Source organism: Triticum aestivum, chromosome 1D (genome assembly GCF_018294505.1).
Source record: "Triticum aestivum cultivar Chinese Spring chromosome 1D, IWGSC CS RefSeq v2.1, whole genome shotgun sequence".
In the NCBI taxonomy this organism is placed as follows: Eukaryota; Viridiplantae; Streptophyta; class Magnoliopsida; order Poales; family Poaceae; genus Triticum; species Triticum aestivum.
In genome coordinates, this window is record NC_057796.1 from 284,769,214 (window position 1) to 284,796,797 (window position 27,584).

The 27,584-nt window shown below is 45.2% G+C and overlaps 1 protein-coding gene across 2 annotated transcripts; it reads left to right on the forward strand.

Moving 5' to 3' along the window:
- The first annotated feature begins 24,009 nt into the window (after positions 1–24,009).
- On the forward strand, positions 24,010–26,864 carry LOC123181492 (probable xyloglucan endotransglucosylase/hydrolase protein 29). 2 transcript variants are annotated; one of them, XR_006491750.1, is made up of 4 exons: positions 24,010–24,306; positions 24,463–24,563; positions 25,766–26,530; positions 26,738–26,864. XR_006491750.1 is itself a non-coding variant. In XM_044593759.1 (3 exons), exons 1-3 carry the CDS (start codon positions 24,126–24,128, stop codon positions 26,453–26,455), a joined length of 972 nt encoding a protein of 323 aa, XP_044449694.1. In that variant the 5' UTR covers positions 24,010–24,125; the 3' UTR covers positions 26,456–26,629. The 2 variants fall into 2 exon arrangements, 1 of the variants encoding a protein (XP_044449694.1); XM_044593759.1 differs by lacking the exon at positions 26,738–26,864 and having other exon boundaries at positions 25,766–26,629.
- The last annotated feature ends 720 nt before the right edge of the window (positions 26,865–27,584 follow it).

Consider the following 27,584-nt stretch of genomic DNA (forward strand, 5'->3'; position numbering starts at 1 on the left):
AAATGGTTATTATTGTATTTCCTTGTTCATGATAATTGTCTATTGTTCATGCTATAATTGTATTAACTGGAAACCGTAATACATGTGTGAATACATAGACCACAACATGTCCCTAGTAAGCCTCTAGTTGACTAGCTCGTTGATCAATAGATGGTTATGGTTTCTTGACCATGAACATTGGATGTCATTGATAACGGGATCACATCATTAGGAGAATGATGTGATGGACAAGACCCAATCCTAAGCATAGCACAAGATCGTGTAGTTCATTTGCTAAGAGCTTTTCTAATGTCAAGTATCGTTTCCTTAGACCATGAGATTGTGCAACTCCCGGATACCATAGGAATGCTTTGGGTGTACCAAACGTCACAACGTAACTGGGTGGCTATAAAGGTGCACTACAGGTATCTCCAAAAGTGTCTGTTGGGTTGGCACGAATCGAGACTGGGATTTGTCACTCCGTATGACGGAGAGGTATCTCTGGGCCCACTCGGTAATGCATCATCAGAATGAGCTCAATGTGACTAAGGAGTTAGCCACGGGATCATGCGTTACGGAACGAGTAAAGAGACTTGCCGGTAACGAGATTGAACGAGGTATTGGGATACCAACGATCGAATCTCGGGCAAGTAACATACCGATTGACAAAGGGAATTGTATACGGGATTGATTGAATCCTCGACATCGTGGTTCATCCGATGAGATCATCGTGGAACATGTGGGAGCCAACATGGGTATCCAGATCCCGCTGTTGGTTATTGACCGGAGAGTCGTCTCGGTCATGTCTGCATGTCTCCCGAACCCGTAGGGTCTACACACTTAAGGTTCGGTGACGCTAGGGTTGTAGAGATATTAGTATGGGGAAATCCGAAAGTCGTTCGGAGTCCCGGATGAGATCCTGGACGTCACAAGGAGTTCCGGAATGGTCCAGAGGTGAAGAATTGTATATAGGAAGTCCAGTTTCGGCCACCAGGAAAGTTTCGGGGGGTCACCGGTATTGTACTGGGACCACCGGAAGGGTCCCGGGGGTCCACCGGGTGGGGCCACCTATCCTGGAGGGCCCCATGGGCTGAAGTGGGAGGGGAACCAGCCCCTGGTGGGCTGGTGCGCCCCCCTTGGGCCTCCCCCTGCGCCTAGGGTTGGAAACCCTAGGGGTGGGGGGCGCCCCACTTGGCTTGGGGGGCAAGCCACCCCCTTGGCCGCCGCCCTCCTTGGAGATTGGCACGAATCGAGACTGGGATTTGTCACTCCGTATGACGGAGAGGTATCTCTAGGCCCACTCGGTAATGCATCATCAGAATGAGCTCAATGTGACTAAGGAGTTAGCCACGGGATCATGCGTTACGGAACGAGTAAAGAGACTTGCCGGTAACGAGATTGAACGAGGTATTGGGATACCGACGATCGAATCTCGGGCAAGTAACATACCGATAGACAAAGGGAATTGTATACGGGATTGATTGAATCCCCGACATCGTGGTTCATCCGATGAGATCATCGTGGAACATGTGGGAGCCAATATGGGTATCCATATCCCGCTATTGGTTATTGGCCAGAGAGGTGTCTCGGTAGCACGGTTCCCGAACCCGTGGGGTCTACACACTTAAGGTTCGGTGACGCTAGAGTTGTTATGGGAAATAGTATGTGGTTACCGAAGGTTGTTCGGAGTCCCAGATGAGATCCCGGACATCACGAGGAGATCCGGAATGGTCCGGCGGTGAAGATCGATATATTGGACGAAGGGTATTGGAGTCCGGAAGTGTTCCGGGAGTACCAGGCTATGGCCAGCATGACCGAAAGGTGTTTCGGGAGCCCCGGCAAGTGTTGGAGGGCCTCATGGGCCAAAGGGGAAGGGGCAAACAAGCCCACTAATGGGTGGTGTGCCCCCCACACCCTTTCCCATGTTACTTGGGGAGGTGGGGCGCCTCCACCTGGCTTGGGAGGCAAGCCTCCACCTGCTTGGCTTGGGGGGCAAGTCTCCCTAGGATTTTCCCTAGGGAGATCCAATCTGCTTGGCCGCCGCCCCCTAGGGGAAACCCTAGGGCGCCTCCCCCTCTCCCCTTGCCCCTATATATAGTGGAGGGATGGGAGGGAAGCCGCACCTCTTCCCTGGCGTAGCCCTCCCTCCTCATACACCTCCTCCTCCTCCTCCGTAGTGCTTAGCGAAGCTCTGCCGGAGAACCACGAGCTCCATTGCCACCACGCTGTCGTGCTGCTGGAGTTCTCCCTCAACTTCTCCTCTCCCCTTGCTGGATCAAGAAGGAGGAGACTTCCCCGGGTTGTACGTGTGTTGAACGCGGAGGCGCCGTCCGTTCCGTGCTAGATCGGATCTTCCGCGATTTGAATCGCCGCGAGTACGACTCCATCAACCGCGTTCTTCTAACGCTTCCGCTTGCGATCTTCAAGGGTATGAAGATGCATTCCCTCTCTCTCATTGCTAGCATCTCCTAGATTGATCTTGGTGACACGTAGGAAAATTTTGAATTATTGCTACGTTCCCCAACACGAGGGACTCGTGCGTGGCCTCCTACTGGATTGATACCTTGGTTCTCAAAAACTGAGGGAAATACTTACGCTACTTTGCTGCATCACCCTTTCCTCTTCAAGGGGAAACCAACGTAGTGCTCAAGAGGTAGCAAGAAGGATTTCTGGCGCCGTTGTCGGGGAGTCTACGCAAAAGTCAACATACCAAGTACCCATCACAAACCCTTATCTCCCGCATTACATTATTTGCCATTTGCCTCTCGTTTTCCTCTCCCCCACTTCACCCTTGCCGTTTTGTTCGCCCTCTCTTTCTTTTTCGTTCGCTTCTTTTTCGCCCGTCTCTTGTTTGCTCGTGTGTTGGATTGCTTGCTTGTCACGATGGCTCAAGATAATACCAAATTGTGTGACTTTACCAATACCAACATCAATGATTTCCTTAGCACTCCGATTGCTCCTCTTACCGATACTGAATCTTGTGAAATCAATACTGCTTCATTGAATCTTGTCATGAAAGATCAATTCGTCGGCCTTCCTAGTGAAGATGCCGCTACCCATCTAAATAGCTTCTTGACTTGTGTGACATGCAAAAGAAGAAAGATGTTCATAATGATATTGTTTAATTGAAGCTATTTCCTTTTTCGCTTAGAGATTGTGCTAAAGCTTGGTTTTCGTCTTTGCCTAAAAATAGTATTGATTCTTGGAATAAGTGCAAAGATGCTTTTATCTCTAAGTATTTTCCTCCCGCTAAGATCATCTCTCTTAGAAACGACATTATGAATTTTAAGCAACTTGATCATGAACATGTTGCACAAGCTTGGGAGTGGATGAAATTAATGATACGTAATTGCCCTACTCATGGTTTGAATTTGTGGATGATTATACAAAAAATTTATGCCGGATTGAATTTTGCTTCTAGAAATCTTTTATATTCGGCTGCGGGAGGCACTTTTATGGAAATCACTTTAGGAGAAGCTACTAAACTCCTAGATAATATTATGGTTAATTATTCTCAATGGCACACTGAAAGATCTACTAATAAAAAAGTGCATGCGATAGAAGAAATTAATGTTTTGAGTGGAAAGATGGATGAACTTATGAAATTATTTACTACTAAGAGTGTTTCTTCTGATCCTAATGATATGCCTTTGTCTACTTTGATTGAGAATAATAATGAATCTATGGACGTGAATTTTGTTGTTAGGAATAATTTTGGTAACAACGCGTATAGAGGAAACTTTAATCCTAGGCCTTATCCTAGTAATTCCTCTAATTATTATGGTAATTCCTACAACAATTCTTATGGGAACTTTAATAAGATGCCTTCTGAATTTGAGACTATTGTTAAGGAATTTATGAATTCGCAAAAGAATTTTAATGCTTTGCTTGAAGAAAAATTGCTTAAAGTTGATGAATTGGCTAGGAACGTTGATAGAATTTCTCTTGATGTTGATTCTTTGAAACTTAGATCTATTCCACCTAAGCATGATATCAATGAGTCTCTCAAAGCCATGAGAATTTCCATTGATGAGTGCAAAGAAAGAACCGCTAGGATGCGTGCTAAGAAAGATCGCTTTGTAAAAGCGTGTTCTTCTAGTTCCTATGAAAATAAAGATGAAGATCTAAAAGTTATTGATGTATCCCCTATTAAATCTTTGTTTTGCAATATGAATCTTGACAATGATGGGACTGAATATGATCCACCTTTACCTAGAAGGCGTTCCAAAAATTCAGAGTTTTTAGATCTTGATGCAAAAATTGGTAAAAGTGGGATTGAAGAGATCAAAACATTAGATATTAATGAACCCACTATTTTGGATTTCAAGGAATTTAATTATGATAATTGCTCTTTGATAGATTGTATTTCCTTGTTGCAATCCGTGCTAAATTCTCCTCATGCTTACAGTCAAAATAAAGCTTTTACTAAACATATCGTTGATGCTTTGAGGCAATCTTATGAAGAAAAACTTGAGTTGGAAGTTTGTATCCCTAGAAAACTCTATGATGAGTGGTAACCTACTATTAAAATTAAAGATCATGAATTCTATGCTTTGTGTGATTTGGGTGCTAGTGTTTCCACGATTCCAAAGACTTTGTGTGATTTGTTAGGTCTCCGCGAATTTGATGATTGCTCTCTAAACTTGCACCTTGCGGATTCCACTATTAAGAAACCTATGGGAAGAATTAATGATGTGCTTATTGTTGCAAATAGGAACTATGTGCCCGTAGATTTTATTGTTCTTTATATAGATTGCAATCCTTCATGTCCTATTATTCTTGGTAGACCTTTCCTTAGAACGATCGGTGCAATTATTGATATGAAGGAAGGGATTATTAGATTCCAATTTCCGTTAAGGAAAGGCATGGAACACTTTCCTAGAAAGAAAATTAAATTACATATGAATCTATTATGAGAGCCACTTATGGATTGCCTACCAAAGATGGCAATACCTAGATCTATCCTTGCTTTTATGCCTAGCTAGGGGCGTTAAACGATAGCGCTTGTTGGGAGGCAACCCAATTTTATTTTTAGTTTTTTGATTTTTGCTTCTGTTTAGGAATAAATATTTGATCTAGCCTCTGGTTAGATGTCTTTTTATGTTTTAATTAGTGTTTGTGCCAAGTTAAACCTATAGGATCTTCTTGGATGATAGTTATTTGATCTTGCTGAAAATTCCAGAAACTTTCTGTTCACGAAAATAATTGTTAAAAATAACCAGAACGTGATAAAATATTGATTCCAATTTCTTCTGATCAATAAACAAATTTTCTAGGTCGTCCTATTTTGGCTGAATTTTTGGAGTTCCAGAAGTTTGCGCTAGTTACAGATTACTACAGACTGTTCTGTTTTTGACAGATTCTGTTTTTCGTGTGTTGTTTGCTTATTTTGATGAATCTATGGCTAGTAAAATAGTTTATAAACCATAGAGAAGTTGGAATACAGTAGGTTTAACACAAATATAAATAAAGAATGAGTTCATTACAGTACCATGAAGTGGTGTTTTCTTTTCTTTTCCTAACAGAGCTCACGAGATTTTCTGTTAAGTTTTGTGTTGTGAAGTTTTCAAGTTTTGGGTGAAAGATTTGATGGATTATGGAACAAGGAGTGGCAAGAGCCTAAGCTTGGGGATGCCCATGGCACCCCAAGATAATCTAAGGACACCTAAAATCCAAATCTTGGGGATGCCCCGGAAGGCATCCCCTCTTTCGTCTACTTCCATCGGTAACTTTACTTGGAGCTATATTTTCATTCACCACATGATATGTGTTTTGCTTGGAGCGTCTTGTATGATTTGAGTCTTTGCTTTTTAGTTTACCACAATCATCCTTGCTGTACACACCTTTTGAGATAGACACACATGATTCAGAAATTATTAGAATACTCTATGTGCTTCACTTATATCTTTGGAGTTATATAGTTTTTGTCCTAGTACTTCACTTATATATTTTAGAGCACGGTGGTAACTTTTGTTTTATAGAAAGTATTATTCTCTCATGCTTCACTTAGATTATTTTGAGAGTCTTAAATATCATGGTAATTTGCTTAAATAATCCTAATATGCTAGGCATTCAAGACTAGTAAAAACTTTCTTATGAGTGTGTTGAATAGTAAGAAAAGTTTGATGCTTGATGATTGTTTTGAGACATGGAGGTAGTGATATCAAAGTTGTGCTAGTTGAGTAGTTGTGAATTTGAAAAATACTTGTGTTGAAGTTTGCAAGTCCCGTAGCATGCACGTATGGTAAACGTTATGTAACAAATTTGAAACATGAGGTGTTCTTTGATTGTCCTCCTTATGAGTGGCGGTCGGGGACGAGCGATCGTCTTTTCCTACCAATCTATCCCCCTAGGATCATGCGCGTAGTGCTTGGTTTTTGATGACTTGTAGATTTTTGCAATAAGTATGTGAGTTCTTTATGACTAATGTTGAGTCCATGGATTATACGCACTCTCACCTTTCCATCATTGCTAGCCTCTTCGGTACCGTGCATTGCCCTTTCTCACATTGAGAGTTGGTGCAAACTTCGCCAGTGCATCCAAACCCCGTGATATGATACGTTCTTTCACACATAAACCTCCTTATATCTTCCTCAAAACAGCCACCATACCTACCTAGTACGACATTTCCATAGCCATTCCGAGATATATTGCCATGCAACTTTCCACCGTTTCGTTTATCATGACACGTTCATCATTGTCATATTGCTTTGCATGATCATGTAGTTGACATCGTATTTGTGGCAAAGCCACCGTTCATAATTCTTTCATACATGTCACTCTTGGTTCATTGCATATCCCGGTACACCGCCGGAGGCATTCATATAGAGTAATACTTTGTTCTAGTATCGAGTTGTAATCATTGAGTTGTAAATAAATAGAAGTGTGATGATGATCATTTTCTAGAGCATTGTCCCAAGTGAGGTAAAAAAAGAGAGAGAAAGGCCATAAAAAAGAAAAGGCCCAAAAAAATGAGAGAAAAAGAGAGAAGGGACAATGTTACTATCCTTTTACCACACTTGTGCTCAAAGTAGCACCATAATCTTCATGATAGAGATTCTCTTGTTTTGTCACTTTCATATACTAGTGGGAACTTTTCATTATAGAACTTGGCTAGTACATTCCAACGACGGGCTTCCTCAAATGCCCTAGGTCTTCGTGAGCAAGCAAGTTGGATGCACACCCACTTAGTTTCTTTTGTTGAGCTTTCATATATTTATAGCTCTAGTGCATCCGTTGCATGGCAATCCCTACTTCTTGCAATAACATCAATTGATGGGCATCTCCATAGCTCATTGATTAGCCTCGTTGATGTGAGACTTTCTTCCTTTTTTGTCTTCTCCACATAACCCCCATCATTATATTCTATTCCACCCATAGTGCTATATCCATGGCTCACGCTCATGTATTGCGTGAAGGTTGAAAAAGTTTGAGATTACTAAAGTATGAAACAATTGCTTGGCTTGTCATCGGGGTTGTGCATGATGAGAGCATTCTTATGTGATGAAAATGGAGCATGACTAAACTATATGATTTTGTAGGGATGAACTTTCTTTGGCCATGTTATTTTGAGAGGACATAATTGCTTAGTTAGTATGCTTGAAGTATTATTATTTTTATGTCAATATTGAACTTTTATCTTGAATCTTTCGGATCTGAATATTCATACCACAATTAAGAAGAATTACATTGAAATTATGCCAAGTAGCATTCCACATCAAAAATTCTGTTTTTATCATTTACCTACTCGAGGACGAGCAGGAATTAAGCTTGGGGATGCTTGATACGTCTCCAACGTATCTATAATTTTTTGATTGTTCCATGCTATATTATATTCTGTTTTGGACATTAATGGGCTTTATTATACACTTTTATATTATTTTTGGGACTAACCTATTAACCAGAGTCCCAGCCCAGAATTGCTGTTTTTTGCCTATTTCAGAGTTTCGCAGAAAAAGAATATCAAACGGAGTCCAAACGGAATGAAACCTTCGGGAACGTGATTTTCGGAACGAACGTGATCCAGAGGACTTGGACCCTACGTCAAGACATCAACCAGGAGGCCACGAGGTAGGGGGCGCGCCTACCTCCCTGGGCGCGCCCTCCACCCTCGTGGGCCCCCTGTTGCTCCACCGACGTACTTCTTCCTCCTATATATACCTATGTACCCCCAAACTACCAGATACGGAGCCAAAAACCTAATTCCACCGCCGCAACCTTCTGTACCCGTGAGATCCCATCTTGGGGCCTTTTTCGGAGCTCCGCCGGAGGGGGCATCGATCACGGAGGGCTTCTACATCAACACCATAGCCTCTCCGATGATGTGTGGGTAGTTTACCTCAGACCTTCAGGTCCATAGTTATTAGCTAGATGGCTTCTTCTCTCTTTTTGGATCTCAATACAATGTTCTCCCCCTCTCTTGTGGAGATCTATTCGATGTAATCTTCTTTTGCGGTGTGTTTGTTGAGACCGATGAATTGTGGGTTTATGATCAAGTTTATCTATGAACAATATTTGAATCTTCTCTGAATTCTTTTATGTATGATTGGTTATCTTTGCAAGTCTCTTCGAATTATCAGTTTGGTTTGGCCTACTAGATTGATCTTTCTTGCAATGGGAGAAGTGCTTAGCTTTGGTTTCGATCTCGCGGTGTCCTTTCCCAGTGACAGTAGGGGCAGCAAGGCACATATTGTATTGTTGCCATCGAGGATAACAAGATGGGATTTATATCATATTGCATGAATTTATCCCTCTACATCATGTCATCTTGCTTAAAGCGTTACTCTGTTCTTATGAACTTAATACTCTAGATGCATGCTGGATAGCGGTCGATGTGTGGAGTAATAGTAGTAGATGTAGGCAGGAGTCGGTCTACTTATCTCGGACGTGATGCCTATATACATGATCATACCTGGATATTCTCATAACTATGCTCAATTCTGTCAATTGCTCAACAGTAATTTGTTCACCCACCGTAAATACTTACGCTCCCGAGAGAAGCCACTAGTGAAACCTATGGCCCCGGGTCTATTTTCCATCATATTAATCTCCCATCAACAAGTTATTTCCGTTGACTTTTATTTTGCTTCTATTTTACTTTGCATCTTTATCATAAAAATACCAAAAATATTATCCTATCATATCTATCAGATCTCACTCTCGTAAGTGACCGTGTAGGGATTGACAACCCCTTATCGCGTTGGTTGCGAGGATTTATTTGTTTGTGTAAGTGCGAGGGACTCGTGCGTGGCCTCCTACTGGATTGATACCTTGGTTCTCAAAAACCGAGGGAAATACTTACGCTACTTTGCTGCATCACCCTTTCCTCTTCAAGGGTAAACCAACGCAGTGCTGAAGAGGTAGCACCGGGCATGACCCAGGAAAGTGTGTCCGGACGGAGTTAATCGAGCGTGGTGGGTAAGTTGGTGCACCCCTGCAGGGAAGAAAACATCTATCGATAGCCTGTCCTACGGTAACGGATACTTGGAGTTGTATCCCGATCGATACAACTAGAACTGGACACTTGTGATGAGAAATGGATTGTGATGAGAAATGGATAGTATGGCTCTGGGATTGCTTTCTCGCAGGGAGTCGTGAAAGGATCTCTGGTCGAGGTTGATAACACTACTACTACTTTACTTTATGCTACTCTTATCTCTTCTGATGCTGCATGATGCTTGGAGCGGCTTGAAGATGCTAGTCTTGGATAGGCTAGGCTTTCCCACTTCTTTTCTGGCATTCTGCAGTTCAGTCCACAGATACAACCCTTTTCATTGATACCGATGCATATGTAGTGTAGATCCTTGCTTGCGAGTACTTTGCATGAGTACTCACGGTTGCTTTCCTCCCCTTTTTCCACCTCTTTCCATTCTTCTCAGATGCGGCAACCAGATGGTGGAGTCCAGGAGGCAGACGACACCACAGACGACTACAGCTACCCCGAGGGTGCCTACTATTACGTGAAGACCGCCGACGACCAGGAGTAGTTAGGTGGCTCCCACGCAGGAGGCTTGACTTTTCGATCGTTGTTGTTTTTGTGCTAGCCTTCTTAAGGCAAACTTGTCTAACTTATGTCTGTACTCAGATATTGTTGCTTCCGCTGACTCTTGTGTATTTGAGCTAATGTATTCGAGCCCTCGAGGCCCTGGCTTGTAATATAAAGCTTGTATTTTTTTATTTGTGTCTAGAGTTGTGTTGTGATATCTTCCCATGAGTCCTTGATCTTGATTATACACATTTGCGTGTATGATTAGTGTACGATTGAATCGAGGGCATCACAACACAGTAGAGCAAACAACAAGTAAATGCTATCACTATATGCATATATGGCTGGTGGAGGCTCTATGGTTATAATGTTTTTGCGAAAAGCCAATTTTTTCCTACAACAAAGGAATATATTTTGTTTAACTATCATGGTAGTTGATAAACATTGAGAAGGTTCCTCCAACTCAATCCCAATTAAACTGTATTAATAACCCAACAAATTAAATTAAGAGTGATGAGATCAACATGATAATTCAAGAACCAGATACTCAAGATGTCCATAACCGGGGACACGGCTAACCATGATTAGTTTGTACACTCTGCAGAGGTTTGCGCACTTTTCCCCCCAAGACTCGATCTCCTCCGTTGAATTTCTCGCACAACATGATGTTTGAGAAACGGATGATCGAGACACAGTCTTTCTGAAGCATTTACTCTTTACTCTGGGTAGACAGTTACACCTACTTTCCCCTACATCTGCTAGCCTACCACTGAAAGAGGTCACACAACATACTCAACTATGCCAGAGCCCATAATGGCTTGTGGCTGCACACGGAAGTTTCTAGCATGAATAATCTTATGATCACTTTGTGCCTGGGTGGCGAACCGTAGGATGATCACACGGGTACTCCAGGATATCCTAGGACAACACTGGATTCTCCAGGTGCCCGCAACCAATCCACCCAGATGTGTATTTAAGTAGCCACCTTAAGTTAACCATTACATTAACAATCTCACATCTGTCATGGATCTCTCAAACCAAACCACGTCTACGTGCATAGCATAGCACTATAAGTATAACGTAGAAGTAACACCCAAGGGTTTGATAATAAAAGGGAAATAGGTTCTACCTCATCATCTACTTCCCAATACCCTCAAGTTAATCACATCCTAATCATGCAGTGTTTGAGGATTCTAACTAATGCATAAAAACTGGGTAGTAAAGAAGTATGATCAAAGTGTTACTTGCCTTGCTGATGATCCGCAAACCCTAGAGACTTGTAGTAGCACGCTTCGCACTCCGAAAATTCTATCACAAACAAACAATAGCATACATAAGCACTCAAGCATAGATGCAATGTTAAAACTCAAATAAAAATATCCAAACTAAAAGTTCAACTGAACAGCTTCGATTTGCAAAAAGAATCAATCGAATTGGAGCTCGGAACTGATACTACGATCAAAAGAACTTCGAATTTAAATCTGCTTGAAACCAAATTTTAAATTGTCAAAACCATGTTCAAGTTGTTTCACAGGAAAGAGGGGTTCGAGACGAAGATTTTGGCGTTGGTTTCACTGGATTTGGACGAACGGTTAAAAAGTTGCGAGGGTTTGAAGATCAGGGGCTAATCTGTGATAAAAATAATCGCGGATAGGTCCTTGGCCGAAAAATAAAATAAAAAGCAAAAGACTACGGCGCGAACGTCCGCTAACAGAGACAATCGAATGAATTCGTTTGTTATAAGAACTAAACGAACCAACGTTCGTAAAATAAATCTAACCGAAGAAAACCGAGAAACCGTTCTAATAAAAAAAACCAATCTAGGGTTTTAAAAAACGGCGGCGGTTTTTGCGGTTTTACCGGTTCGTGGGCGAAAATCGGCGGTGGCGGCGTCAGGATCCGGCGAGGCGGGGCGGCGTTGGGCGGCGGGGCTCTGCGGCGGCGGCGCGGCAGTGAGGCGGCTGTGCGGTGCGGTGGCGCGGCAGCGGTGGCGTGCGGCAGCAGCGGCAGCGGCGTCCGCGTGCAACGGTGACGGCGCGGCCACTGTGGGCGGCTGCGGGCGGCGCGGCTCGGGGCTCGGGACGGGTGGAGAGGGGCGGCGGCGGCGGCATTTATTTCTAATTTTGAAAAATGCAATTTTGAAAAATGCATATATTTCTAATTCAAATAAAATAGAAGTAAAATCCAAATAAAATTATTTATTTAATTTTAATTTTTTTCCTCCAATATTTATTTTATTTTGGAGAAGTCACTTTATCTCCTCTCTTTTATTTTTATATTGGAAATATTTTGGAGAGAAAAATTATTAAAACCCAAATGATCCTCTTTTCAAATTTGAGAAAATTCAAATATGAAAATAAATGAAATCCCCAACTCTCTCCGTGGGTCCTTGAGTTGCTTAAGATTTCTAGGATCAAAACCAAAATGCAAATAAAATATGATATGCATATGATGACCTATGTATAACATCCAAATTGAAAATTTCGGATGTTACAGGTGTATCGCGGTCTCTTCGCCCAACGTCGCCGAGGAAGCTGACGACCAATACTGGAGGTAGGCACTCAATCAGCGGGCTAGAGTATGCGGGTATGTCGCGGACGCTGGCTACGACATCGAGGTCATCGACAGCGACAGGCCGAGGCGGGCTATGTCACAGGTTAAGTGGCCCACCCCCAAACCCCTGGGTTCAATCGCCATCAATCTCATCCATGGCCCCATCGCTGATCTCCTCTGGCTCGTTGTCAACAATTTCCCATCCTACATCGCCATCGAGCCCCTTTTGTCATTTCTGAAGGACACATTATGCGACTGTGATCCACAGCTTCCAAGTCAGACCTCATCAACGGCTACCACGAGGAGGGCACCCTCTCCGGCTCTTCCAAGGGGAAAGAGCCCATCTGCTCTTCCAAGGGGAAAGAGCCTGTCTGCGACATCAGGGAGGGCAGCCTACAGCCGTGCTCTTCCAAGGGGAAGGAGCCCATCTGTGACAACATGGAGCGCATCCAGGGTCCGTGCTCTTCCCACGGGAACGAGCCCATCTGTGACAAGTGAGGAAACCCATGATTTGTTTTGCGGTGCCTCTTCACAGGGGGAAACCCATGATTTGTTTTGTCGAGTCCCTTTTGTAGTGTAGTGAGAATATGTCCAGTTTTAATTGCTATATTTGGTTGTTTACAGTATGCCTTGTTTATTTCAGTTGTTCACAATGTGATACTCTATATGTGCAATTATTTACTGTGCAGTACATTTCATCAATCCAGTTTTAAACATACCGATAGGAATGCATATATTTGCTTGCTGTTAAGCCTGTTATAGCTAGCATATGCCTCTTTTAAAGTTTTTTTGATTGTTCAGTTGTTTGTAGTTAGCATATGTCCAGTTTCAAATGCTATCTTTGGTTGTTTGTAGTATGCCTTGTTTATTCCAGTTATTCACAACGTGATGTTCTATATGTGCAAGTATTAATTGTGCAGTTCAATTTCATCAGTACTAGTTTCAACAATACCACTATGAATGGCTACATTTGGTTGCTGCATCTTGTAGTTAACACGCCTTTCCATTTTTATTTAACAATAACCAGTGTACTTACACCGGCACAATACCAGTTTGAATGACTATGTTTGCTTGTTGTTAAATGTTAGGCCTGTTGCAGTTAACACACCTTTCCACTTGTTTTGTTGTACTAGCGTGCTTAAACCTGCACACTGAATCTATCTTTTGGAGATTATTTTGTCTGCCATGGATAATTTTGGTTGATGTTTAGCCTGTTGTGCTTAACATGCCTCTCGATGTACCTACACAGGACAATTTTGGGAACGACTGATGTTTTCCATCGAGGTTAGTTTCATCCCATGGATTATATATACTCACTGTTCAGGATATCGGTAGCTGGTACCATATAGGCCGGGGCTGATAAGGGACTAATCGGTGAACCAGACTTTTAACTGAATATATATGTAACCCATTTATCATTAGTTATAGGGTCATATGTAATATATCTGACGCTACATAGCAACATGCATTGTACTTAATGTCTAAATATGCAATCCTAGGCTACATAGCAACAAGGAAGAGTGTTACCTTAATGTTTTGATGATGTCTAGATATACGTAGAAGAGCAGCAGCAGCAGCAGCAACAACAACAACAACAACAACAACAACAACAACAACAACAACAACAACAACAACAACAACAACAACAACAACAACAACAACAACAACAACAACAACAACAACAACAACAACAACAACAACAACAACAACAACAACAACAGCAGCAACAACAACAGCAACAGCAACAGCAACAACAACAACAACAGCAACAACAACAACAACAACAACAACAACAACAACAACAACAACAGCAACAGCAACAGCAGCAACAGCAGCAGCAGCAATAGCAGCAGCAGCAGCAGCAACAACAACAACAACAACAACAACAACAACAACAACAACAACAACAACAACAACAACAACAACAACAACAACAACAACAACAACAACAACAACAACAACAACAACAACAACAACAACAACAACAACAACAACAACACAGCCCTGTTTGGATACTCAACTTAGCTAGAGGTTAGAGTTAGTTTCTAGCTCATGACTAACCCTGAACTAACTCCATCCAAAGAGGTGTTTGGGTGACAGGGTTAGATTGACAATAAATGCACTAGGAGAATTAGCTCCAATTAGGGTTGGATAGTTTTTTTGGGTGGTTTATATGCAACTAGCTCAAACTAGCCCTCATGTTTGGATATACTTTAGGGCTATTTGATCCGAACTTGGTCAAACTAACTCTAACCCGTGGATACAGCAGCAATTAATCAACCGATAATTTGTAAGAATGCAATAAACTCCTTCCGGCCCATAATATAAGATGTTAATTCATCTAATATGTGAGTATATTGGATGCTATAGTATTATAAAAGAGTGTTGTACTACATCATTGTGCAATTTCTATTTAGCTTCTAATGTTAACTTGGTGTTTTTAGGTACATATGTCATTGGTAAAGATCCGCGCTTTGACCCTTTCTGCGTATGGGGCAATGAGATATCGATGAACCAACATCAAGTGAGGAAGCTGATAAAGATTTTTAGTAAAATGGGTCAAAAGATGGCAATTAAACTATTTGTTTACACTTTATCCAAGACAATAGAACTGCAGGATGGTAAGTAAGAACTCTACAGCCTTCTTTTTACTGCCCATAATGAGTTGTGTTAGATGGCAATGTCTGAATCTTTTTCCTTTGCAGTGGTTGCCAAAGCAGTTTACTCAAGATTACCTCTGAAACTACATGATTGGTGGGCATGCAAAGGTTAAAGTATTTCTACCAGAACACGATGATTATCTAGATGTTTTCATGAAGACCGTGAAGGATGGGCGGTAGGCCATCACAAGGGGTTGGACTAGAGTCGTGCGTGCCTTCTGCATGCAGGAGGGCACAATATGGGCATTCCGCTTCACCTTGTTCAGCAACCAGAATGTATTTCGCCTCTTTCTTTACTATCTTTAATAGTACAAGTATACAACTGTGGTTCATCATTCTTTATTTGGTTCTTATATAATTCTTGAACATATGTACCTATGAATCGAATAATGCATTGGTTGTTTGAACCTGATGGATATGAATAAAGCTATAGCATACATTCAAATTCAAATCCAGTACAATTTGAAATAGCAGCAATTAAATTACGGTAAAATTACACTCTCCAGGTCGTTATGGCACACACGGTTGGTAAAACACAAACGTTTGTGATATACACCATAATCTGACACGGTTCGCAAAGAGGAAACGTGTGCAAGCATGCACACAGTTGCCATTTGCAAAGCGTGTGCGATGTCAGACAAATATACAAACGGTGCGAGCAAACTAAAAGTTTGTGATAGTTGCCTTATCATACACGATTTGCAACCATGAACTATTTCTGATGAAGTATGCATCGTAAACGTTGCACCATAGAATAGCATGTGAGATAGTTGTCGTGTACGACGATGTTACGATGGTCTGGCATTTCATAATCCTGTCCGACACTCGTACAACGATTAGCTAATCTTCTTAATTAGTTATCGCATACGGTTTGGGAAAAGTGAATGTGTGTGATTGTATGCTTATCATACACGTTCTATAATAGTGAACCGTTTGTGATGGGCCGCGCATCGTAAACGTAGCACCACAGAATACCGACTGCGATGGCAATGCGAGCACAAACAAGTAGGAGTACTGTATATGCATCTTGGCTCCCTATCCCCGACGGTTTCTAGGTCGTGTGGGAAGGACCCTCTATCGCCCACACTCACTTGGCGACGGTTCCAAATGTCATCGCGGAAAGGGGTTAAAACCGTTTGTATAGCATCAACGCGTACCAGTGAAGTAACATACCGACAGACAAAGGGAACTACGTATGTTGTCATAAAGGTTCGACCGATAAAGATCTTCGTAGAATATGTAGCAACTAATATGGGCATCTAGGTCCCGCTATTGGTTATTGACCGGAGAAGCGTCTCGGTCATGTCTACATCATTCTCGAACCCGTAGGGTCTGCGCGCTTAAAGTTCGTTGACGATATAGTATTATATGAGTTACGTATGTTGGTGACCGAATGTTGTTCGGAGTCCCGAATGAGATCACGGACATGACGTGGAACTCCGGAATGGTCCGGAGTTAAAGATTGATATATGGGATAATAGTATTTGGTCTCCGGAAGGGTTCCAGAAATCATCGGAAGGGGTTTTCGGATGTTTCCCGAAATGTTCTGGTACGAGAACACTTTATTTGGGTCAAGGGGTAAAGTCCATGAGGCTTTAGGAAGGTGCAAAAAGGAGTTTTGCGGAGGCCAGGGGGGCAGACTCCAGGGACCCTGACGTCTGGGGCCAGACGCCAAGGACCCTGCGTCTGGTCCTAGAGTCCAAGAAGGACTCTTGCCTTGCGTGCCAAACCGACTTTAGGGAGGCTCTTTCTCCAAGAAACGACCCCAGGGCTCAATATATAAATAGAGGGGCAGGGCTAGCACCCGGAACACATCAAGATTGACTAAGCCGTGTGCCGGCAACCCCGCCCCCTCTAGTTTATCCTCCGTCATAGTTTCCGTTGTGCTTGGCGAAGCCCTGCGGTGATTGTTCATCACCACCACTGTCAACACACCGTCGTGCTGCCGGAACTCATCTACTACTTCTCCTCTCTTCCTGGATCAAGAAGGCGAGGACGTCATCAAGCTGAACGTGTGCTGAACGCGGAGGTGCCGTACGTTCGGTACTTGATCGGGACGGATCTTGAAGGTGTACAACTACATCAACCGCGTTGATAAACGCTTCCGCTTAGCAATCTACAAGGGTATGTAGATGCTCTCCCCCTCTCGTATCTATTCATCTCCATGCATAGATCTTGCGTGTGCATAGATTTTTTTGTTTTCCACGCAACGTTCCCCATCATGGAACACAAAGAGATTTCTCTCAACTCACATATGCTTCGGTTTAGCATCCGAGGGACATAATTTTCATACACTATACCCTTCCTAATAGTAGATCTATATATGACTCTAGAAAGAGAATAAGAACAACGAAAGAAAATTCTACGTCTTTCTCCGTCTTCAAACTTCTCGGCTGCAATCAATTTCTTCGGACAGGCACTGAACAAATTGCTTTTCATCAACAACTTTTGGGGTTCACTTTTGACAGGCACAATCTTCAGTGATAATCATCGTTGCCTCGCAGGATATTATCTTCAGAGTCTGTCCCATACTTCACATGACTTCATGTACTTATTACTTTGTGTGCACTAGCAACCACATTAGTCCCACACTATTTATGACAACAATCTTTAAAACTCAAGGGGGCAAATTATTGCACCAACATCGATAGACGAGCCCGGCTACATTGTCGCGCATGGGTGTGATCGCGGACGCCGCCGCCCAATGATTGGTGGACCCAGGCACATCCATCGGTTCACCCGTCATGGACCCTCCATCCGGATCGCCAGGGCGCCAGCCATCCGGACAGAACGTACGGCCTGCATCGCCCCTGAGAGGCCCTCACGCCAAGTCACCAGGCAAAAGATGACTCAGAGGGCCTCTCCAATGGATGTGGTCCTAGATGCGTACACGGGGTCCACTCGTCATGGACCGTCGAGTCCGGTCCCTCCCACGCGCACCACCACAAGAAAGGCTGCTCATGGGGGGGGCGAAGCCGCCCAATGACGGTGGTCACGGGTGCACGGGGCTGTCCACCCGTCATGGACTGTCAAGCCGCGTCACCCGAGATCCGAGCCGTTCGGGCAGATTGAATGGCTTAGAGCCACCCTGCGAGGCTCCCGTGGCACGCCATTGGCCAACGGATGGCCAGGCGGCTCACTTCACTCGCGGAGAGCCCAGGGAGGCGGGTACTCCAACATCCATTATAGGAGTAACGGTACGCAGGGCTCCGAGTGAAGACCTTTGTCCGGTGTGGACTCGACAGCGGCGAAGCTCTGCGCCGTTCTCCCTCTTGGGGTGTTGTCGTGGAGCTTAGGTGTGCTAGGTCGTGGCGTGAGGTGTTTAGTCCTTCGATGCTCGTTGCTGGTAGCATAGTCGCGTGCATTATGCGTGTGCGGGATATCTCAAGATTGACTTTGTAAGAGGGCTACCTCATCATCTTGTATCGTTGGTCGTTTACCTTTTCTGGTGTTGCTTTATTTATAAAGAGGGGTGATAGCCTGTTTTGAGAAGTAATGATACGCACACTCTTGCATATTAAAAAAAGAAGAAGAGTCATTCGCATTAACTTATTATCTCAACATGAAAGCATTGCCACCTCACTATACAACTATGATGTGAATAGGATAAGGTCCACCTCAATATGAAATCATGAATGAAAAGAGATCCACCACAACATTCAACCATACATGGAAGAACATTTTCCATTCAATTATTCTACTTATATTCAACACATATTGTTACAATTATACATAATCAAATTAAATAATCATATGTATTTTAAATTTTGATTCTCATGTTATCAATACAAATTTTCATCAACCAATTTCCGCAACACCAAGTGAACTAATCTTTTTTTTGCGAGAAAAACTTCCAATCTATTCATCTTCAATCATGGTAGTACGATGAACACTAGAAATAATAAAAATGACATCCGGATCCGTAGACCACCTAACGACGACTACAAGCACTGAAGCGAGCCGAAGGCGCGCCGCTGTCATCGCCCTTCCCTTGGCGGAGCCGGGCAAACCTTGTTGTAGTAGACAGTCGGGAAGTCGTCGTGCTAAGGTCCCATAGAACCAACGCACTAGAACAGCAACCGTCGTGGATGAAGAGTGTGGATCAAAAGGATCCAACCTGAAAACATACGAACGAAGACGAACGACGAACAGATCCGAGCAAATCCACCAAAGACAGATCTGCCGGAGACACACCTCCGCACGCCCACCGATGATGCTAGACGCATCACCAGAACGGGGGCTAGGCGGGGAGACCTTTATTCCATCTTCAGGGAGCCGCCGTCGTCTCGCCTTCCTGAGCAGAACACAAACCCTAACAAAGCTCGAAAACAGATCTAAAAACGGAGCCCTCCCACTGGCAAGGGCCGAGATCCACTCCGTCTGCATGGCCCTAAGGCCATCGAAGACGGGATGGACCGGCGCTGGCGCCAGCAGGAGGCAGAGAACGCTGGCTTTTTTAGAGGCGGCGGCTGGCCAGGTAGACTGATGACCTAAGCGCAGGAGGGAAGCCAAGTGAACTAATCAAAACGTTGAAGTCCCAATAAACTATGTATATAAAGGTTTTTGTTTTTCATCTCTATTACTGTGCTTTCCTAAACATGGTACAACATATGCTCAGATGCACGCACATAAGCTAACCCTAGGAACGCACGCGGAAACATCTTACCCCCTATGAGCACCTCCGAGATACTGTGCCAGCACAACAGACAACTTCGTAGTTGACTTGCTCCCACGAAACGGACATCGCCAGAAGGCCTATATAAATACAGAAAAATGCAACCACCGGTGTCAAGTCTATGATTTGAGCCCTGGTGGAATGGTTCCACCATGAGAAACTTAACCATTTGAGTTGCGCTCAGTTTGCTTATTAATATGCTTTTAATTTAATAGTAAGTATATTGCATAGATTCATGTCAAAAAAGAAAGATGGTAGTATATTGCATAGATTGACAGATGATGCAACACCACCTTGCCACACAGCACAATCAGAACCGTCTGGATGACGCAAACAGCCATCATATCTATATATATCTACATGCCAGAGTGGCCACATACACACAACAGTGAAGCCAAAGAGGATGACGATGATATATACAGGCGAATGCCCTCCCTTCACCCACCACACATGTGGATCCGTGGCCACAGCCGGTTATATCAAGGGAGACGGACAAATACACACAGCTTTCGCACGCGAGGAGGGTCGATCAGCAATCAAGGCACGCGTGTAGTCAGTGTAGGACAGCACGAGGGGGAAGAGGACACCAGGTACAGCTGACATTCTTATCGATCGGTCGACAGACGCATATTTTTTGGTGCAGCAGTGGCCCGATTTCCTCCGTCTCTTTATTGGCCCTGCTCTGCAGGCACGCCGGTACGAAAATGGATATTGTAGGCCGCCCGCAATCCAAGCGAGCTACGCGCCGGAGATGCAAAGCACTTTGGTTGGTGGTCTGTTCACGTCCATCCACCCCGCATCATCACGTCTCGCCATCGGCCACTGCTTTTCTAGTTTAAGCTTCCTCTACGCAACTAATCCACTCCCGGTCTGAGATGTTCCTGTCACCGTCACTGTCAGGGGCTCGGCCGTGCCCTGCTGCTAGTGCTCGTGCGATGACACCACGCATGGCTCATGATCATCGGCACTTGTTAATTGAGGGATAGATTTTCTAAGCAGGGAATGCAGATGGCGCCTGGTACTGAAGTTTCAAGTGGCGCGGGCAGGTGGTGGAGAAGAGCCATGCTGTGGCATTTTCTCGAATATCATGCTGTGGCATTTCAGGATCGTACGTCATGAATGTCACATCCTTGTTTCCAGTAAATTGGGACAGGTAAGATCAGGGCATGAACAATACATTACTCTCCCATAATGTAATATGTTTTTTTACATTACACTGGACTAAAAAATCACCTTACATTATGAGACAGAGGGAGTACGATTTCATTAACTGAGAGCTTACAACTCAATCTTTTCCTCTCTCCCGCCAAAAAAGAAAAAAGAACTCAATCATTTTTTGTGCTTGCTTAATGTACGTAACAATAGCCCGTCATTTACCGTCAAAGGATGTTTTCGTTGCGTATGTATAATATAAGAGTATCTTCAATAGATGATCTAAATTTTGACGGTCCAAGACTGGAGATGTAAATTTTGGACTGCTAAAAAATGCGTTTTGGAGCTCCAAAAAAGGCCAATTCCAACTGATGGTCCAAATTCATGGTCCAAAAGAGCAACTCCAAATGGTCCAAAACCGGCCAGCAGCCGCCCGGCTGCTGTTCAGCCGCTGTCCAGCCACTGTACAGCTGCACATATTTGAAAATAAGATTAAAAAAATCATGTCCACAATATCAAATTATTACATAGTTCTTCAGATCCAGGAGATGCAATGCAACACAAACATAGTTTTGCACAATACAACATAGTTTTGAACAAACAATAATGAATCTATGCGGATCTTTCGCCATGCCATTTCCAATGCTCTTCCATCAAATCTTTCTGGAGTTGGTCATGCACATCGCTGTCTCTAATCTCGCTGTACACCTTCATGAAACGTCTGATGCGCTCCTCTTTGCGCATGGGGTTAACACGAGTGCCCGTCAACTGATAGAAGTTGTAATCTAAATTTTTTCCACGCTCGTTCTCAATAATCATGTTATGCATGATCACGCAAGCAGTCATGATGTACCAAAGGATCTTTTCATCCCAAAATCTAGATGGTCCTCGCACAATAGCAAATTGGGATTGCAAAATCCCAAATGCCCTCTCAACATCTTTTCTAGCCGCCGCTTGTGCATTATGAAAAACAAGTTCTTTCTTACCTTCAGGTTCTGTAACCGGCTTGACGAATGTACTCCACCTCGGGTAGATCCCATCTGCAAGATAGTACCCATAGTTGTAGGTGCGGCCATTTGCTTCGAAGGTCACCGGTGGTGCTTCTCCATTTGCTAAGTTGGCAAAGAGAGGTGACCGGTCGAGCACGTTGATGTCGTTGCAAGAACCGGGCATACCAAAATATGCATGCCAAATCCATGTTTCATAATCAACAACTGCCTCAAGAATGATAGTGGCATCCTTCCCACGACCCTTGAATTGTCCATGCCATGCTTTTGGACAATTCTTCCATTTCCAATGCATGCAATCCACAGACCCGAGCATACCTGGAAACCCTCGAGCTTTGTTCATCTCCAAAAGCCTCTGAGTGTCCTGAGCATTGGGTGCTCTCATATACTGTGGACCGAACACTTCTACCATAGTTATTGCAAATTTCTTGACATAGAAGATAGAAGTGCTCTCTGCCATCGCCAAGTTGTCATCAATGTAATCTGCCGGAACACCATATGCCATAATGCGCAAAGCGGCAGTGACCTTCTGCTCAATGCTATGGCCAAGCAACCCTACACGGCTCCTTCTCTGCTCGAAGACTGGGTTATGCTGCTTCACTTCATTGCAAATGCGAAAGAACAAGTCTTTCGACATTTTGAAACGGCGTCGAAAATAATTCTCCGGAAAAACAGGTGATGATGCAAAGTAGTTGTGCACCAACCGTTTGTGCGCATCAATCCGTTCTCTCCGAATGAACGCACGACCATAAACGGAACCACCGTGCTTCGGTTTCTTCCTCTTGTGCATGGCCACTAGCATAGCAATCTCCTCTTCTTCATGCAAATCAAATTCCTCGTCCGACGATGAATCATCCACGAAAGAGGAGTCAACCGAGCTCATCTACAATTCAAACAACCACCGTCAATCATACTATCCAATCCCAAGTTAAATCATCAAGTTTTGTCATTTTTTTACCTTGGGGAATTCCGTCGAACACCTTGTGCGCGCGGTGGAAGAAGATGGCCGCCGGTTGGATTGGCTGCTGCGGACGGCTGCGGTCGGCTCCGGACGGTGGCGGTGATAAGAAATGAGGTAGGAGGCCGGCCAAGAGGAGCTCGGCGGGCGGCGCAGACTAGTTCGGCAGCCGGGCGGAGGGCTTGGTGCGGCGATCGTGTGGCCGGCGCAACGGCCGTGGACAGGCTCACAGCCGACGGGAGGAGGTCGGCGGCAGCCTATAAGACCCGGCGGAGGCCTACAGCCGGACCGTCGGAGGGGCCGAATCCCGCGCCGGCTGCCACCCGATTCGGCGGCGTCCGGACGGCGGCGGGGAGGCGACGGCGGCGGAGGGCGGCGGCGGGGATGTGGGGTGGTGGCGGCGCCGACGGTGAGGTTTTGGGCGGTCGCGGCTGCGGATTCCGGCCGGCTGTTCTTCGGGCGGGCGGACGGGCGCGGGCGGGAAAGGAAATGAAGTAGCGGTTGGGCGTTCGCGGGCGGCTGCTGGTTTTGGACCAGATGCACCTTGTGATGTATATTTGCACCGCGAGGTGTTGTATTTACATCACGAGGAGGCCGCGGTCCAATTTTTTTTCATATGAACCGTCTATTGGAGCAGCGTTTTTTGCCCCAGACGGTTCAAAAGTTAGATATTTTTACATATGGACCATCTATTGGAGATGCTCTAAAGCAGATGAATAAATGGATCGTCTAGATTAGGCCGTCCGCTTTAACTCACTCCAGGATAGATGTCACATGATTTGTTGCGGAAATAGAACGATAGAGATGCATGAGAATAGGTTCAAAAAATCCGTTAAAAAAAGAGAATAGGTCCAAAAAAATTATGTATGAGAATTAAGTGCATTTTTGTTTGGTCAAATATAAGCATTACTCGTATTAGAGATAGTATAATACTCCGGGCCCACAAGTCGGCGTAGGCCGCCGGCGGCTCCGCCAAAAAGGAACTGAGCCCAATCGCATCGTCTCGACAAAGGAAACATAAGATGACATGCATATATATCGACGCGCGCGGCACAGGCACGCCACACGGACACAGAAATACATACACGCATAGAGCCGCGGCTGCCTCCTGCGTGCAGGATCGAGCTCCGTCGATCGATCGGACTAGCGAGTTGCCATGGCAGCAGCCAGTGCTCTTCTCATGGCGGCTCTCGCGGTCTTCGCCACGGCCGCGGCGGCGGCGCTGGACACGTCGCCGGTGCCGTTCGATGCCGGGTACGCGCCGCTCTTTGGGGGCGACAACCTCGTGCGGTCGGTGGACGGCCGGAGCGTCACGCTCAAGCTGGACCGATACACCGGTGAGTAATTCAATCAATGGAACGGTATGTATTTCCGATACCCGTTTACATACCCTGATCGCGATCAAAGTAGATTTGGTTTTCGGCAGTTATTTGATCGCTCCATCGATCGAGAACCCGATAATTATTCCAAACTAAGTGAGTATGACGATGCAGGGTCTGGGTTCATATCCAAGTCGGCCTACCGCCATGGCTTCTTCGGCGCTTCCATTAAGCTGCCGGCCGACTACACCGCCGGCGTCGTCGTCGCCTTCTACGTACGTGCCCCAGCCTAGCCCCCCCTGTTCCAGTTTGATCCTTTTATTTACTTGCTTCGTTCGATCGATTAATCAGCTGGGTCACTTGATATTTCGACATGACTAAGCCTAGAAATCAACTCTACTTACGCTGGTGACTGGTCTAGGTAGATCGATTGACCATACATGTCCTACGAGTTAACCAGTGATCCACAACACACTTTGATCATGAACAATTCTCCGCTGGCTTGTCAGCGAACAGCACCACAATCCACCGGGTGGAACCGTGTAAAGTGCTGCTCGTTCTTGTCCGTGGAAACGGCTGAACAAGTGTAGCTGCGTACCACGCGGCGGGAATGGAGGAGAAATTCCATCTACTTTCCCCTCCGGTGCTGGTGCAGTGCACACCGGTCAGCATCATGTCGATCGCTTTCGCTTTAGCACCGCCCTAACACCGGTCCTGCTAGGTAGGCGTACACGAAACACCCATCCGCCATCAGCCCGAGAAAAAGAAGATACGCGCGATATATACTAAGCTATTGGTGTAGAAATGGACGTCCATCATCTTGGCGTGCGTCGACCAGTTGCCCTGCAGTATGGGTAATCTATCGGTCTAAGCTAGCTCGATCCATCTCGGGTGGTTGCATTGCATTGGTGGGATGTGTCGACATCGATGGCTAGCGAGCTGGCTTTTCTGGCCTGAAAATTGTTGCTGATTTTATTACCCTACTTGGCCCGAACAACGCTAGTGAGGCCGAGTGATGGTTTGTTAATTCTATCTCTTTTTGTTCACTTCAAGAAAGAAATTTATGCTAGGCCCTGGTGCACCTTCACATGGTGGGTTGTGTCGACATCGATGGCTTGCTTTCACGGCCTAGAAAAAATCTTGGCCATCGATTGCCCTATCTGGCCCAAACAACCCAACATTACAGATTCATACCTTAGCTATGATCATTATTGTCTTCCAAAATTATGGCACGTATACGAAAAAAAAACGTTACTGAGGATTCACGCATGCACCCTTTGATTGGCATGCATGATTAGTTCTTTGGTAACTGTTTGATTGGTTCAAAATTTCCTCTTCTTCCGATCGAAATATTTATCTCTACGAGAAATTTTGGTGGTGCTGTTGCTGTGAGACAGTTGACTTGTTCATGCCATCGTTTTTCTTTTTACATTCGTGCTGGTGTGAGACTGACTTGTGCATGTGCGTGTGCGTGCAGCTGTCGAACTGGGACGAGTACCCCAAGAACCACGACGAGCTGGACTTCGAACTGCTGGGCAACCGGCGCGGCCACGGCTGGCGTGTCCAGACCAACATGTACGGCAACGGCAGCACCGCCCGCGGCCGAGAGGAGCGTTACCATCTCCCCGTCGAACCTACCGTCGCCGGCGTCCACCGCTATGCCATAGCCTGGACCCCCAACAACATCGTCTTCTACCTCGACGGCGTCCCCATCCGCGAGGTGGTCGGCGTTCCCTCCATGGGCGGCGACTTCCCCTCCAAGCCCATGTCCGTCTACGCCACCATCTGGGACGGCTCCGCCTGGGCCACCGATGGCGGCAAGTACAAGGTCGACTACGCCTACGCGCCATTCGCCGCCGAGTTCTCCGACCTCGTCCTGAGCGGCTGCGACGCCAGCAGCGTCGCCGACCCCGAGGGGTGCCAGGTCGACCTGCTCACGCACGACGTCGCCGTCATGGCCCCTGCCAAGCGCGCCGCCATGAGGGGGTTCCGCGAGCAGTACCTGACCTACACGGCTTGCCGCGACCGGGTGCGATACAAGACCACGGTCTTCCCCGAGTGTGACGACCTCGCCGACGGCGACTCCAGCTTCCACCTCTGGGGGGAGTCCAAGAAGAGGCGCCGCCGGTCGTCGTCGCCGCTGCAGTACTCTTCCAGCATGCAGTAGGTTATGGGTTCCGATCGAATGAGTCCAGTCCATCGATGCATGGCATCCTCAAGATAGTTTTCTCGGTCGAGGTTGGTGCATCTGTCGGATATGTACACAGTACACAGGAGGATTACAGATAGGGAAAACGTAAAAAACGTAATTTTATCAATAGTACATACAGTAGTACGTCCACTTGCTTATATAGTTTAAATTTTCCAAACCATTTTCCGGCCGGATTCCATGAACAAACGCAAAATCATTTTGTGCGCATCCTCAAGATAGTTTTCTCGGTCGAGGTTGGTGCATCTGTCGGATATGTACACAGTACACAGGAGGATTACAGATAGGGAAAACGTAAAAAACGTAATTTTATCAATAGTACATACAGTAGTACGTCCACTTGCTTATATAGTTTAAATTTTCCAAACCATTTTCCGGCCGGATTCCATGAACAAACGCAAAATCATTTTGTGCGTTAACGTCATGTACGGATAGATCCTACACCGGTCGTTTATCACATGATTCGTCCTAGCCGTGGCCTACGAACCGGTATTTCAGATGTATACTATGTGGCGCGTTTCGTATTGATATTAATTCTATTCCTTATTCTGTAAGAGACCTGAATCGTTTTCTTCTCGCTGGAGGCGATACCCAAGGCGACTAGGGTTTAGCCGGAGGCGGCCGGCGTGTGCGCCAGTCTCTCCTTCCCAGGACGGCGTCGGAGGCGCTGCCGCTGGTCTCTCGTTCTCTGCTGCCGAGTCTCCTGGTGATTACACCTAGGTTGTTCGTGAGTAGATCCAATCTTTTGATCCTTCGTATTCTGCATGAGGAGCATGCATGCACGGGTCTTGTTTGCCCCTGAGTGAAAGTATGATCCAGTCTCGAGGGTGATCGCCGGGAGTAATGAAAATCCTGTGTTGGAACTGCCGCGGTATGGCCAGTGCCGCGCAAAAAGAGCGCTTTTGGATATCCAGAAGCAATGGGGGCCGGATGTGTTACTGTTCATGTCTCACACATCTGAACAATGCTAGGGCAGAGAAGCTAAGGAGGAAAGTTAAGATGAACAAAGTTGAGGTTTGGGCGTTTGGCAATAGTGGAGGTCTACATCTGTTTTGGCGCAGCCCGGTTGTCATGCAGCTCAAAGGGA

Coding starts and splice junctions, on each gene's coding strand:
- LOC123181492 (XM_044593759.1), top strand. CDS start 24,126: ATGGCAGCAGCCAGTGCTCTTCTCATGGCGGCTCTCGCGGTCTTCGCC. Junction 24,307..24,462: donor CAAGCTGGACCGATACACCG/GTGAGTAATTCA, acceptor ATGACGATGCAG/GGTCTGGGTTCATATCCAAG. Junction 24,564..25,765: donor GCGTCGTCGTCGCCTTCTAC/GTACGTGCCCCA, acceptor GTGTGCGTGCAG/CTGTCGAACTGGGACGAGTA.